This window comes from Podarcis liolepis, assembly GCF_965112155.1.
Source record: "Podarcis liolepis genome assembly, chromosome: 12".
In the NCBI taxonomy this organism is placed as follows: Eukaryota; Metazoa; Chordata; class Lepidosauria; order Squamata; family Lacertidae; genus Podarcis; species Podarcis liolepis.
Genome location: NC_139563.1, coordinates 24,499,059 through 24,514,905, shown reverse-complemented (window position 1 = coordinate 24,514,905; position 15,847 = coordinate 24,499,059). Strand labels below are relative to the sequence as shown.

Genomic DNA, 15,847 nt, shown 5'->3' with positions numbered 1-15,847 from the left:
AGAACCAAAAATCTTCAATAAACCAGCTTAAATCAGTGAAGCTCTACATTAGTATATTACAACATGATGCAAAATTTTCTTCCATGCTTAGTTTAATTTTAGCTGGCATGTTTTAATTTATCTTAACTGGCAACCTTTAATGAAGTTTGTAAAAAGCACAGATGCTGTGCTCATCATTACAAACCTTTCTGTATTGCCTGATTTATGAATTCTGCACTTCCTGTGGAATAACCTACATTGCTCTGCATCTGAATACTATATTGTTTCATTTGCTTCTAATTATTCCTTTGTATGTTGTAGAACAAGCTTTATGGAAGTTACAAGAACATTCACATTGGTTTAATATTGGGTCTTGATAGAAAGTTCGGGTAAGTAAAGAAGAAGAAAAATTAAAAGTGGAAATCAGATTTTTAACAAAATTGTAAATCTAAGTTTCTCCTAAGTAACTAGGCTAATATTAATTAATCTAAGCTATAAGATTCCCCCCCCCCAGTTGATCTCTAAAGGAAATTTAGGACTCTTCCAAATACAGAGGTACATTCCTTGTAATGGTGTCCTGGAGGCTACATGAAACTTCAGATTTCCCTCCATGACCACGAAGAGGAAGCTTTAATGTCAGTTACCTTCTCCTCACCACCTCATAAAATCTCACAGCCTAATAACATGAAAGCCCCAATTTTGGCATGGCTGGAAAATGAACATGGGGAAGGCTTGGATCCTATGGATCCAACACCTTCCTAGTCCCACAATGTACCCCCAAACTGTGGAGAATACCATTTACTAGGCTGTCACCACTTCTTTGTCTCTCTAAGCTGTATTAGGTCTCAGGCTGCTCTCCCCCTGTGAACTTTCTTTTTATACACTGAGGAAGAGGGTACCACCCTCCTATCTGCCTGACTCCTACAGTTGTTTTATGTATCTTGAGTGTGGTGTGTCTCCAGTTATGTCTGTCTTCTGCTTTCCTCCCAGCCATGCTCTGAATGTTGGAGCAATGACATTCCCCATCTCCCACCTACGGCCCTTTGGGATGCCACTAGAAGAGACTAAGAGTGCTTTCCAGCTGATGGTTGTCCCCACACCTGACATACCTGGCCTTTCTTCCATTCAGGCCAGCAAATGAGCAATGTGAAGGCATGCCCAACCTCGCTCCTCTTCCCTTGCATGAGCCATCTGCTGTTCTCCTTCACTACTGCCCCCCTCCCCAATCAGGACATTAAGGTTGCAGTTGTAAATGAGGTGGTTTTTTTAAATGTGTGTAAATTAAGAACCAATTTGATCATTTCTCAACTATGAATGTTACATTCCACCTATAAAATACAAGCATTTCATTTTCTTCTAATTAAAATGAACTGCCCCAGTAACTGTAAGAACCCCATACTTCACTACCTGTCAGCCATTGGGCACATCATCATCAGCATCATCATCATTACTATTACTACTACTACTAATTCATTTTTGAGGATAGGGCTGGGCCAGGGCTAAAGCCTCATCACCAATTTTGTTAACCCTAATAAATGAGCTGTTCATAATTCTATCTATTAACATTATTTGAAGCAAAGTCTTAATGCATTATCTTAAAGAAGACGTTTCCTTGCCTCAGGCAGAAATTCCAAATGCTTCCTGGCATGGTGATACAAAATTATTATTAAAGAAAATAACTGGCAATTTGCTCCTCTTTAACAGCATCTCAGTCTTTCAAGATTAGGATTGTTTTCCTAGTCATTCTGATTACATTACTTCCGTAATTTTGCTGGATATTCTTAATGCTGCCAACTTAATGCTGCCCTGCAAGGTTCAACAGTGAAATGTTTTCTGGACCTGCTGTTCCCTTGACTAAAAAAGCCCACAAACAGCAAAAACCATTGTGGAAATATGCAATGTAAATAAAAGACAATTACATTGTTCTGTCCAATACTGTCGTATCATTTTTTCTAGCTGGTTGGATGGAACTCCAGTGACCTATGCAGCCTGGGCACCTAATGAACCCAACTTTGCAAATGATGACGAAAACTGTGTGGTCATGTATTACAGCACAGGTAAGTAGAATAAAATACTACCATTAAAACAAAAATCTTGAGAAACTGTGTGTTTGAGGACGGGGAAAGGAATTAATAAAGAACAAGTACAACACAGGCTTATCTGGACTTACCTGTTGCCCCCCTCTTTCCAGGTACAGGTCCTCTCTTTAAAGCTTCATGTCCCATAGCTTTCACTGCAAAAACCCACTTTTTAAAACTGAAGTGCAACAAACAGCAATTTGGGTTTTCCACAGATTGCTGTTTGCTCCGATTGAGATTTAAATAGTGGGTTTTCATGGAGAAAGCTCCAAGGCAAAAGAAAGAAAGAAAGAAAGAAAGAAAGAGCACTCGGACATGGCGCTTTAAAGTGCAGACTGTGCCTGGAAGCAGGGAGGAAAGGCAAGTGTGGATAAACCCTGAAACTATAGCTGCAATGACTATTCCATCCATAAATATACATTGTTTGGGAGGGGAAATTCATTATTTTACAGCTCTTGAATTGCCTTTTAAAAAAAAATGACATGGTATTAAAAGTTAAAGGATGCTGTATATTTATCACATGAACAACTTTATAGGGCAAGAGAGATTTGGGGAAATACTACACTGTTTCAATGCTATTTTAATAACTTTGGGACTTTTAAGCAGTTTGTATTGTGAACAACTGCTTGCTTATTCCATCTACACATTGTCCCCACTGGTGGAGGAAGAGGAGTGCGGGGGGAGCACTCCACCCCCGGCAGCGCAATTTCGGCAGGGTGCCATCACGGCTGCCCCCCCCCCCCACGCTGGGTGCCCCACCCCCGCCTGCTCTCCGCCACTGATTGTCCCGTTTTCTTCAAATATGGAATAAGTTGCTGCCGCTGCTCTTTGTTATTCTCAAGCCTTCATTTGTACTGTATACCTGAAGGACTGCTTGCCCTTTTCAGTTTGCAAGTGATTTAATAACTTTTCTGTTTAGGTTTATGGAATGATATCAATTGTGGTACTGAGGACAGATTTGTATGTGAAAGGCATAACAGTTCTGTCCGTTCATCTGTTGCTCCCACGCTGCCTGTACCTCTTGGAGGCTGTGCTGAAGGATGGCTTTTCTTTGATAAAAAGGTAACTAGTGTAGTCATTACAAATTGCTTGGCATACTAGTCCTTTTCGGATAGCATACAGTGAATACTTTCCCCAGAGCTGCTGAACATGCAGAGGTTGCCCTTCATGTTTTACTCAGGTGTTCTGTATAGAGCTTAAAATAAAGAGGCATGTAGACCAGGAGGCGCAGCTTGTCATTATGTTGTCACATCCTTCTTCCCCACTAAGAACTGAAAAGGACTATTGTGTTAGAATAGTAAATACCAAAAAAAAAAAAAAAAAAAAGGTTTTTAAATCTGTATCTGAATAGTTTAAATTTTTGATTAAAGGGGGATATTTTAATAGCTCAAATTAACAACTGGAGCTACCAGCGTGGATGTTCTCCCCAGTTCCTTCCTCTGCCCCATTTTCCATCCCATCCTAATCCCCTTCTAACTAGCAAATCCTATGGGGTAGGACTGCTCTACGCGGGTGGCGCTGTGGGTAAAACCTCAGCGCCTAGGACTTGCCGATCGCATGGTCGGCGGTTCGAATCCCTGCGGCGGGGTGCACTCCCGTCGTTTGGTCCCAGCGCCTGCCAACCTAGCAGTTTGAAAGCACCTCCGGGTGCAAGTAGATAAATAGGGACTGCTTACCAGCGGGAAGGTAAACGGCGTTCCATGTGCTGTGCTGGCTCGCCAGATGCAGCTTGTCATGCTGGCCACGTGACCCGGACGTGTCTGCGGACAGCACTGGCTTCCGGCCTATAGAGTGAGTTGAGCGTACAACCCTAGAGTCTGGCAAGACTGGCCCGAACGGGCAGGGGTACCTTTACCTTTATTTGCTCAATACTGTTTCATGATTGCTACTTTCACTAACCATTACATCATGTATGGAATTTTGGAGAGTTGTTATTTCCCCCTACAGTGCTTCCAGCTATTTGGTCTTAATGAAGAGAGGAAAAATTGGTCCTATGCACGAACCACTTGCAAGAATCTAGGAGGAAATCTGGCAACTATACGAAACAAAGCTACACAAGGTGCAGTCAGTTCTTTTTAAAACAGATTGTTCATATAGACTTGACATGTTAAAAGTCCAAGAGCCTCGACTCAAGTTACGTTTGTGCCAGAAGAAGGGTTAGAAATGGCTCCTTTGTGGCACCTTACTCCTCAGGTGGCTTGAGAAACTTCAGGCCACATTGGGGGGGGGGGCTGGAAACCAGGGCAGTGATGCAGCAGTGCATATTACCAGCTCCTTCCACATGGCTGTAGACCTCAGCGACAGCTCAGTTGGTATATCATGAGATTCTTAATCTCAGGGTTGTGGGTTCAAAAGTCTCACGTTGGGCAAAAGATTCCTGCATTGCAGAAGGTTGGAGGTCCCTTCCAACTCTACAATTCTATGATTTTATGATTCCCCAAGTAGCACAGGAAGAATCTACTCTGCAAAGATTCCCACAAGACAAGTGCAAGAAGAATAAAATGACCCCGTAGTTATTCTGTATAATGCATTTGGTGGCTGCAGTTGGATAATACTTGGGGAACTTGAGAAAGAGTGACTGCTATTTTAATAGCAGTTAAAAGAGATTTAATAGGCAAGATCAATAGCTGGGGTGGGGAAAATTTTACCTGTTGAGAGCTGTATTTGCTTGAGGGGCCATCCATTAGGGGCTGCAGGAATAACGAGGACGACAGAAGGTTGGATGCAAGTGAGCTGTGCAGAAGCAAGCTGAAAAGCAAGCCTTGCAGAGCCTCTTTTTATTGGATAAAATACAGTTGGAAAAAGAGGTAGTGAAACCACTCTGAACTTTAACATATTCCATCTAAGCACATTCTAAGCATTAGCTAATACACGTGTCAGCAGGTGTTTCCCGTAGGCATTGTGAAAGTGGATTGCGTCTGTGTTCCTTGTTATGCTTTAGCCAAGCATTCTGTCTAGTAAACAGATCATATGAAAGGACAAAAGGTCAGGGGGGAAACCCTGTCTACTTGCCAAGAGGCCACAAGTTCATGGAACGTGGGTGCAAGGCTCCTTGGCACACTGTGGCATGCCGGGTGTGAGTTGTGCCTCAGAACAAGCAGAGCGTTACCTCCATAGCTCCAAAAGGTCAGGGGGAAACCCTGTCTTCTGGCCAGGAGGTGAAAGTCCAGAGAGTGTGGGCACAGAGCTCCTTGGCACGCTGTGGCATGCCGGGTGCGAGGTGTGCCTTACCTCCACAGGGGCTGCATACTGTCAATGGGTAGAGCTGAAGGCAAAAGTGGCCAGGGCACCCTTTCTCTCTCCCAATCCTTTCCTCCCTGCCCACTTCTCTGCCACCATTTCCCCTTTCCCATCACCCATACGAAATTAGTCTGATAGCCAAAATTAAGCTACCCACTCCAATTTTATTGTCTTCCAAAGCATAATTTTGTACATGGACTATATTTGGCGAGCAACAACGCTTATATTGATAAGATAATGAGTCTTAATTAATATGTATATTGTCAGTCTGAGGGAAATAATCTGTTGTCCATCATTTTGAAAAGAAAATGGAGGGACTATTTGGAAAAGCATTACAAAGAAATGAAATTGATGGCAGGATTTGAAATAGAAACAGCGGAAGAAAAATGATAAAGTAATTGTATCAGAGGGATTTTGGTAATAGATGAGAATTTGATACAGAATGCGGTAGAAAATAGTTTGAATAAAAATACTGTGGCGATGGGGAGTCAATATATGAAACAATGTATTTAATTTGAAGTTAATTTGTGAAATTCAATAAAATTATATTGGGGGAAAAGAAAGGAAAATGGGTGATGATTCTAAATCTTAGAAAAGGCAAAACCTCACTTCACCAAACATCTTCCCAGTTCAGATCTAAATCCTTAAGCTGGGAAAAAGCTTGTTTATTGTAAGGGTGGCCTATTAATGCTTTATCCAAGTACAGAATGTGGTGTGCTGGATTCAGTGGCCCTTTTTTTATTATTAAAACAGGGTAGCCAGTGTGATGTCCACCACACTTTGTGAGACTGTAACTCCATTAAGCCCCAGGCAGCATAGCCAGTGGTCAGGAAAGGCGGAAGATTTAGTCCAACAGCATCTGAAGGCCAGCACACTGGCAATTCTTGCATTAATCAAATGTGTTTTGATGATGATGATACAACATGAACCCAAACTACAACTAGATCACATTATGATGCACTATATCAAACACTTATAGGTGAAGGGCGTACATTTGCCAAATCCTTTTTGAAAAAAATGTGTCATTGTTTTTATTTAGCATTCCTCACGGTGCATTTAAAAAGTGCTGCAACTGATCCTTGGATTGGACTGAATGATATTAATATTGAGCGCATGTTTGTATGGACAGATGGAAGTGGAGTCCACTACACAAACTGGGCCAAAGGTTTTCCAGGTTATGGTGTAAGTCCTGCCTGCAAAGGCTTTCATCATTCTTACCCCAGAAACAAGAAATATTTTCTATATTCCATTCCTGCAGTGAAACTACATGTTCAGAGAACCTTCAGTGTTAGCACCCCATTTCTGTACCAATTCCCCATTCAATCTCTGGCTGGTGTTTCCTTTGTTTATTTTTAGAGCCAGCTGTCTCAAGCTAAGCAGCTAGTATGTAAAGTAACAGTTAGGCAACACCTAACCAGTTTTATAACTGGTCTGCTATCCTACCCCACTTCCAGGAAGCATCAGCTAATCCCTGATCTAGAGCACGTATCAGCTACTGATTCCTACTCCTGAATAGGATCCAGAGATAGGAAGCCTTGCGCTGACAGATGCACACTGCACTTGTAGTCTGGATCTTGCCACTATCTATGATTGGGTGATTGTGGAGCCTGGTATTTGTCAAGAGAAGTGCTATTTTTCTAGAAAAAGAGGTGCCGGAACTCACCATGAACACTTCCCTTGTTCTCTTATAATGGCCATGGCACCCACCTGAGAGTTCCAGGGAGTTTCGGGTCAAGAGTATAAAAGGAAAGTTTCAAGTACAAATGGATTGGCCCCTACATTGTATAAATAGCTACTGTGTTACCTGTCCCTTTGTTATACTTTTATTTCTTAGGAGGACTGCATTTTTATGATGAAGGAGCCTGAAAAGCTGGCAGGATATTGGAGAGATGGGCCATGTTCTGCTAAGAAAAGCTACATCTGCCAAAGAAACACTGGTATGTTTTTTAGAAGAGAAGGAACAGAAAACAGTGTTTAATGCAGATTGCATTATAGAGTCTAACTCCAGTTTTCTGTTCTGGTAAAAAAAAAATTAAAAAGCTGATTGCCAGCTTTAATGACTGAACTGAGGTTTTGTCATCTGAGAATGATGGTGGACAGGAAGCTAATTACAGAACAGATTCTTGACCTCTCTGGAAAGAAATGGAGGTGTGTTGTTAATGGTCATGTTGACTACATTTTAGGTATTTTGTTTGCTGCTTTTGTGATAGTAAATTAAATGTATTCTGTGGCCTCATCCATATATGTTTTTGAAGAAAACTTGACTAAGTGTTATAGCTGGCATTTAAAATGTTGATTTTCAAGATTTAAAATGTTTAGGGAATAATAGTATTCAGAAATTTAGTGTCAGGTGTGTGTAGTCTAAACTGATCTCTGTCTTTTCTCTTGATTACTTGCCTATAGATCCTGCATTATCACACTCTGAAACAACAATTCCAGCCTCTGGTTATGCCCCTTTTGGGAATAGAAGTTACTCTCTCAGCAGCCCCAAAATGACATGGGAAGAGGCCAGGAAAAAGTGTAAATCTGAACAGTCAGAGCTTGCCAGTATTTTGGATCCCTACATCGAATCATTCCTATGGCTGTGGGTGTTAAAATATGGAGAACCTGCATGGATTGGCCTAAATAGCAATATGGTAAATACATATGATATACATTAACATAATACTGTACTACATATCCACATCAAGAACATGTGTTCAGAAGGACATAGAAAAGACTTTTATTACCTGACTTTATTACGAATATCCTTGGTAAGCATTACAAAAGTTTTGTATATCATCTGTGGGTTACCTATGAGCTATTTCCAGTGGCTATACTTTATCTGTACACGAAATCTTAACAGAAATATAACAATTTCCAGTCTGTAAAGGGGCTTCTGCACTCAGTGCAGCAGCACACCCCCAGGCAGCAAGATCTTTAGTAGTCTTTAGTCTCGACTCCTTTTTCACCCTCAGAAAGAGAAATCAATCACTTCTATGTTGCTTTAGGAGGGGTGGGGCAACAGGTTCCGTAGATGACTTGCATTTTCTACAATGAATACAGTAAACTAAGTACCATACTGGATCAACACCAACCAGGATTCTTATATATATATTCAAAACTTGACATCCTTTTCCTTCTCTCTGTGGTTCCTTAAATTTATTTTTAATATCTTAATATATACTCATAAAACTGCAGGTTATTATAACAATCCTGCCAATGTTCTTATCTGTTTATAATTTATCTGTAAATATTCAATCAACTATTTCCATTCTTTTATAAAATGTTATCTTGATTGTATATTGATGTTAGATATTCAGGAAGATGCTTCCTTCCTGATATTTTAGGTACTTGGATCCCAAGATGTTCAGGATTTGGTATGCTAATACCTTGAGTCAAGCCCCATAAGTCAATGACAGCCAATGCAGTGATTTCTGGATGAGTGACCCACACATTGTCCCATCAGGCTGCCCCACTTACCAATCTAGCAGCCACATTCTGCAGTAGCTTCAGTCTCTGGGCCATCTTCAAGGATAGCCACAGATACAGCACATTAGAGTAGTCCAGGTGGGAGGTCCAGGAATGGACCTGATTGGCAGATATAAAGTGGACATAAGCTCTCCTAGTCAGAGAAGCCAATTGAGAGGCCAGCAATAGTAAGGAATCCTGGAGCACTCCCAAACTATGACCCTGTTCCTGCAGGGCGATTGCAACCCCTTCCAGGACAGGTTATCCACCTAATTCCCAGACATAGGAACCACCCCTTCACAGCACCTTCATCTTATCAGGATTCAGCCTCAATTCGTTGGCCCCCGCATAGCCTATTACTGCTTCCAGGCTCCTATCCAGGCTCCTAACCTTCACAGATTCTCATGATTCAGATGGAATGAAGAGCTAGAGCTTCATGCCATGAGCATACTGAAAACATTGTGCTCCAAATCCCTGGATAGAGCCATAGCTACAGAGGGGTTAGTCAGGTTTTTTGCACAGGGTGGAGCCTCTTCAGGGCACCATTCAGGCTCCCAGCCTATGTCTGTGTGTGTGTGTGTGTGTGCATGCACAAACACATGTGCAGGGGGTGCCAACCTGGATGAAACAAAGCCTAGTTTTGCCCCTGCCTTTGATAGCTCAGAATTGTTTCATACTCATGACTTCAGACGTAATAAGTATAGTACTACTACCCAGACTTCATCCCCTAAAGGATGATGAAATGTGTGTATAAATAAAATGAAAGGGAAAGAAAAGTAAGTGTTGTGGAGTTCATGTTATGGAAAATGAACTTAAAAGCTTTCTCTGGGCCAGCATGTGTCATTTCACTGTGAATTTGGATTTCAGACTGATGAGCAATATAAGTGGATAAGCAACTGGAGACTGGTATATACTAACTGGGCCCCTGGGGAGCCAAAGCAGAAAAAAGCCTGTGTCTATTTAGACATTGATGGTCACTGGAAAACCGGAACTTGCAATGAAGCATACCTCTCTTTCTGTGAGCACTACCATGGTAAGCAAAGAAATGTACTATTGTACTATAAGCTGAGAAATGTACTATTGACATTTCTGCCTCTTTCGTAGGGAATGAATAAAATGTTACTTTTCAAACCATCAGGCTATAATAAATAGTCAAACAAAAATAGAATAGAGGTTGCAATAAACAATCCAGCATTAGGTAACCATGCTTAGCAACTGAACAGACTCAGGCATGTGTTTTAAGACAGCAATTCTATACACATTTACCTAGAAGTAAGCCCCATTTGACATTACTGTGAGTAAGCATCCAGGAGTACTCAGAAACTACAAACCTATTATTTTAGGGGGACTTCTTTGACATGTGCAAATTTGCAGAGTTTCACCTCCCATTTCACCTTCTACATTTCCAGGATTCCTCCAAGATACTCATGTGCACCTCAAGATTTTGGATTTGTTCAAATCTTATGCATATCTCTGGTACTTAAGGGTTTCTAAGATACCTGTTCAAAAAATAAAATATTTGTTTCATAATAGGTAAACTCCCAACTGAGCCTCCACAAGTCCCAGGGAAATGCCCTGACTCAAAAGAGGACCAGAGATCTTGGATTCCTTTTCGGGCTCATTGCTATCAAATCAACCAGCCTTCAAATGGATGGCCGGATGCATCCTTCAAATGTACTCAGTTAGGTGGGTGTCATTTTGATTCAAATCACAACGTGATTTTTCCATGCTAGAAGATTCCTAGTTAGCCTCCAAAGCCAGTTTGTACACCAGTTAGTGTTGCAGTGCAGTCCTATACAATCCTAGCATGTCTATTCAGAAGTATGTCCCATCAAGTTCAATGGGGCCTATAGCTAAGTAAGTGGGTACAGGCTTTCAGCCTTGGACTTTGACCAGAGAGACAGGGGTTCAAATTCCTGCTCACTCACAAAGCTTACTGGGTGTTCTTGGGCCAATCCCCACCTTTCAGTTTAAACTTATCTCCCAGGATTGCTGTGATGATAAATCAGGAAGGGCATATCTCTCTGAACTCATTGGAGGTACAGATGACTTATAGGGGGGTTGGTTTCTAGGGATTGCGTGTAAAGCCGGAACAACCCTGGAACCACCACCCACACAACCACCCCTACCTGTCCAGAGCCAGCACACCGAGAGTGTCTTGCCTCTTATGCAAGCTGGAGAATTCTCATCCTGGCTCTGGGAGGCTCCCGTGAGATCTCACTGCAAACAACAGCTTCTTTCTTACTGTCTGAATCCAGCAAACAGAAAGATTTATTATTAAAAGAACATTTAGAAAACCTGATATGAAGGCCTGGTATCAGGGATCAGCACACTCAGGCATTGGCTGATGATCCAAGCACTTTGAAGGACAGCTCCCCTCCATGTGTCCTCACCTGAAGCATGCAGGATTGTCAGTGTAGCCAGAAACCCCACTTGCTGTGGCTCGCCATTTTATTTCCTCCACCGTACCTCTGAGCCCAGACAGAAGGTTGCTCCACTGGGGCCAGAGAAGCACTGTGGGGGAACAAAAATGGTGTGTGGCAGCAGCAGTGCTTTCTTGCTAAGCTGACTTTTTGCTGCTGGCAGTGCACATGCCTGCCTGTAGGTAAAGTGAGAGGAAGAGAGATTGGCCAGAGGTGTGAGATAAACAGAGGGGTGATGAGGTGAGCAGAGTCCTTGCTGCCTGGAAAAAGCGCTCCACTAAGAAAGGGACTTTGCCACCTAGCTCACCATTCCTGCATCCTGGGGGCAGGCGTTTTCATCAACACTCCTGACAACTTCATTATTGCCAAGGACCACTTGCCAGGGCTGTCAAGAATCCCATCAAACCTCATGTCAGTTCTACCAGTGCATGTCTAATACATATATGATGGTGATTTGTCACCTACCCATCACCATAAGGTCTCAGGGTGGGTTACAGTTATATTTTAAAAAAAACAATATTAAAATGGGAATATTTTAAATAAATTAAAAAGAATAAATAAAATTTAAAACAGGAATGCAATTTTTAAATGAGCTTACTTTACTTGTATGATGTTTCCTAGGTAGCACCTTGATTTCTATAGAAGATTCAGCTGAACTGAACTTTTTGATGGAGCATACTCAGCAATCCCAACATGCTGACTATTGGATAGGATTGTTCAGAAACATAGATGGTAATGGTTTAACATTCAATATTTATTTATAATACATGGGGCTGTGCCCCTGCTTGCTCCACTCATCAACACCCACCCACCCACCCCAGCCATTCCCCCCACATTAAACCTCTAGACCAGTGTTTCCCAATTTGGGTCTCCAGCTGTTTTGGGACTACAACTCCCATCATCCCTAGCTAGCTAGCAGAACCAGTGGTTAGGGATGATGGGAATAGTGGTTCAAAAACAGCTGACGTCCCAGGTTTGGGAAACACTGCTCTAGATCTTCCTCCCTAGCTTCCCCCTTACCCACTTTACTGAAACCTTGGCCATCGTATAAACCTGCCATTTCCTCTCTGTTCCTCCACCTCATCCCTGTTTTACACAAACCTTGCTGTTGTTTTAAAGCACCATTGCCCAGTCAGTTCTGTCCATCCATGCTTTACTCAAACCTCTGCTATGGTAGGGCTGCCATATGTCCAGATTTTCCCAGACATTACTGGGAATTTCTGAAAGGCAGAGCTTTGTACTGGATCTTAGGCAAGTCATACAGAAAACTGCGCTCAAACCAGGGTAGCGTGGTTTTTACTTTTGGAAATATGGCATCCCTATGATTTACAACTGCCATTTCCCTTTCTCCCCCAAACGTCTCCCCATTCCTGCTTTACTCAAAATGTTGCTGTTGTAAACTGCCACTTTCCTTCCTCTCGCTCTTTCCCGGTCTGACTTCATGCAAATCCAGGGTCGTGCAGCAGCACTACTCTTTTTCTCGATAGTCTTTATGCCATTTATTTTACTTTTATAATTAGGAGAATGGATATGGCAAGATAACACTGCACTGGATTTTGTCAACTGGAAAGATGAAGAGTCCACACCTGATCCTCAAGCTATTTTCAGTGATAGTGATAAGAACTGCATTCTCATGAACAGCCACAATGGGAAGTGGTCCAGGGAGCACTGCGGATACTCTAAGGGATTTATATGTAAAAGACGCAAAAGTAAGTCTGAAATGGCTATTCAGCTGCATTTCACAATAATTCTGTTGAACATTGAGTCACTTGTCTAAAGTTAGTGTCTTAGGACACTCTGCTCTAATTGCTCTCTGACTAGATTATGCTACTAGAAGTTTATCTTTGTCATCTCTTTATTTGCCTTCTTCCTAAAGCTCTCCAAGGAAGGGGCTTCCATGTTACTACAGAAAGGGACTTTTCTCTCTCTTGCCATTTTAACAATATTCCACCTAGTCCTATTCTTACTAGGTAATCTTTCTAGACTGTCAGTCATCCTTTTTCTAGCATAAGCCACATTTCATCAAATTGATACTCTGCATTTTGTCTTTCCTACTCCTTGTCACTTCCTATTCTTTTTTCAACTTTTGACAGACTTTACTGATACTTCCAACCAACTAAATACTCCCTAATAATAAATGGCAGGAGAGAAGGTAGAACCAAAGCTGAAGTCTATTAATTATTTGCTACTAACTATAGAATATTCTGTCTTTTAAAACTAATAAGGTTATTAACATTTTATCTAATAGTCAAGGTTTCCACAATCATTCTCAGTCCCCAGGATTGCTGTGTGATAAATATCATAAATTTGTCATTTTCCTCAAAAGGCAAGAGCATTTAGTAGTCTCCACATTTACATATTTAAAATGCAGCTCATCATTGCTGATCTTGCTAAGCAAAGGGATTAAGTGACTATACTAAACACTTCAAATTTAAAACTTGGCTCCCATTTTTAAATAGTAACATATATTTATTGATTTTTTTATTGAAAGAAGCACACCCAAAAGCAAATGCAGTGTCTAAAGTGCATAATCATGTTATTTTCATTGTGTGATATGTCAGGGCCCAAAGTTTGAAAAATAAAAGGATAAATATGCTTCCTATAATATTGTCACACACACATTTTTCAGGCACTAGGGGATTCCAGAGGTCCCATCACATACCTTTGGTTTTTGTTTCATTGGGAGGAAAATCACTGGAGGCATAAGGTGAAAGTGCACACAGCATTAAAACTCCAACAGTTTTTTTTACCTGTTAGGTTTTGGAGGGGAGAGTGTCTCCAACCCCTTAGCTTTGGATTCATCACAGAGCGTGATCCAGGCTTCTTTCCAGCTTGGTTTCCTTGCCAAACCAAGACTGCCTATTATTTGTTCTCGATCAAAGATAACACTAGTACCAGCCAGAGTCAGAGTAGGGGGAGGACATGCCAACCTTTTTTTCTAATCTTCAGCTGTATTTTTGTTGTATTCTTTAGCCACTGTGGCTATGCTCTGACACTGCAGTTGGAGGCACCAATGCTTCTGTTCAGTTGCTGGAAACCACAGGAGGGGAGAGAACTTTTGTGGTCAAATCCTGCTTCCTGGTTTCCCACAGGCATCTGTTTGGCCACTGGGAGAAGAGGATGCTGGACTAGATGGGCTATTGGCCTGATCCAGCAGATTCTTCTTATCTTCTTATGACAAGCTATGAAATGTCAGTTGACCAATCCTACATTTTTGTTCTAGATGGGAATGGCACCAGGATGTGCTTGCTGGCATGCTGCTTAAGTTTCTTCTCACTCCTCAGTCTGGTTCACTCTGTTGCTAATCTATGCTACTTTTTTAATAAAAAATAATGATTTGCATACCTAACTTTCTTACTGTTCTGAGAACATAAGCATATCTTTTGTTTTACAGTTATTGAAGAGACAACTAAAGCACCTACAAAAAAGACAGGTAAGGCTGTTTTGTGAAAAGAACTCAGGAAAAATTATGAGCATTCTTGCGATCCGGAGCCTTGCACCAAACATTCTGAGAAAAGAACTTCTGGTTCAAAGCTGAAGAGAGAAATTTCTGGGAAAAGGTGGAGGCATTATAGCTCTCTACTGGGGAAAAAGGGTGGTGACGACTCTCCTTTCTGGTACAGAACTGCCACTATGAAGCGGAGAATTGGGGGTTGTGTAATGGAATATTTCACAGTGTTTCAGATGGAACATGAAAGAACAGAATAGTATTCTGTTTAAGATGTAGTACAAAAATAACTGGGGGGTGGTACACCATTGCCTTGGCATTTTGTAGTTTTTTTTCAGCTGTGTTGGATTCCTTCACAGCCTGCCAAAGCCCTTTTCTTTAAGAAGGGACAAGATGTTTCTGACTCCACATCTGTTCTGCTTCTGTATCCCCTCTCCATGCCCTCCAGCCATGTGGCCATTTCATTGGTCTGTAAGTTCTTGGCACACTATGCTTATGAGCTGCAAACACCACCCAGCTATCCCTCCATTTCATACAAGGGGGTCTAGTTGTGTGTGTGTGTGTGTGTGTGTGTGTGTGTGTGTGTGTGATATATACATCTTTCCTCATTCACAGAACAAGAAGATATTCCTGCATCAGCACATGGCAAAGTTGCAAAGGTACTTCTACCGGTTATCTTCATCCTCATTGGCATGGGTACTGCACTCTATATTTTCTACAAAAGAAGAAGTAGAAAACAACAAACCACCGGCAGCTTTGAAAACTCTCTTTATCGTGACAGTGAGATCGTTCTTCACAATGATTCAGAAGTGCTTGTGGGTGATAAAGAGGGAGATAGGCTGTAATGTGGGAGTAAGTCTCATTGAGCTCAGTAGGAATTACTTCTGAATTGTCAGGGGTAGGATTGCATTATTAATTCATTTCCAAGAAGTAACCATATGCATATGCAGAGGTCCTTTCTATCATCACATTCATTGTGTGGCATGCTCTGAATGCATAATTATTATTTAGAAAAAAAATATTCTAAATAGAATAAATTCAAATTAAGGTAATTTTAATCTGTTGTAGTATTTTAACTTTTATATGTTTCTAAGTATGGTTGGGATTTCTCCTTGATTTTATTGTTTTACCATTTTGTAAACTACTTTGTGGTTTTTTAAAAAATCAAGAGGTGTATACATTTTATGAAATAAAAAAATAATAAATTAAAGGTGACTTGACTTGAAAAA

The 15,847-nt window shown here is 41.3% G+C and overlaps 1 protein-coding gene across 3 annotated transcripts in view; it reads left to right on the top strand.

Moving 5' to 3' along the window:
- LOC310689629 (macrophage mannose receptor 1-like) overlaps positions 1-15,847 on the top strand; it is a 158,629-nt gene extending 142,782 nt beyond the window's left edge. For 2 of the 3 annotated variants that reach the window (XM_083467370.1, XM_083467369.1), the window contains exons 18-30: positions 301-368; positions 1,936-2,036; positions 2,977-3,119; positions 4,005-4,116; positions 6,337-6,479; positions 7,132-7,234; positions 7,701-7,933; positions 9,615-9,780; positions 10,281-10,433; positions 11,792-11,902; positions 12,691-12,879; positions 14,565-14,603; positions 15,234-15,847. In XM_083467370.1, the coding sequence (XP_083323496.1) occupies positions 301-368; positions 1,936-2,036; positions 2,977-3,119; positions 4,005-4,116; positions 6,337-6,479; positions 7,132-7,234; positions 7,701-7,933; positions 9,615-9,780; positions 10,281-10,433; positions 11,792-11,902; positions 12,691-12,879; positions 14,565-14,603; positions 15,234-15,463 (1,791 nt within the window). In that variant the 3' untranslated portion in view covers positions 15,464-15,847. The remainder of the gene's footprint in view (positions 1-300; positions 369-1,935; positions 2,037-2,976; positions 3,120-4,004; positions 4,117-6,336; positions 6,480-7,131; positions 7,235-7,700; positions 7,934-9,614; positions 9,781-10,280; positions 10,434-11,791; positions 11,903-12,690; positions 12,880-14,564; positions 14,604-15,233) is intronic. The other variant, XM_083467372.1, reaches the window with a different exon arrangement.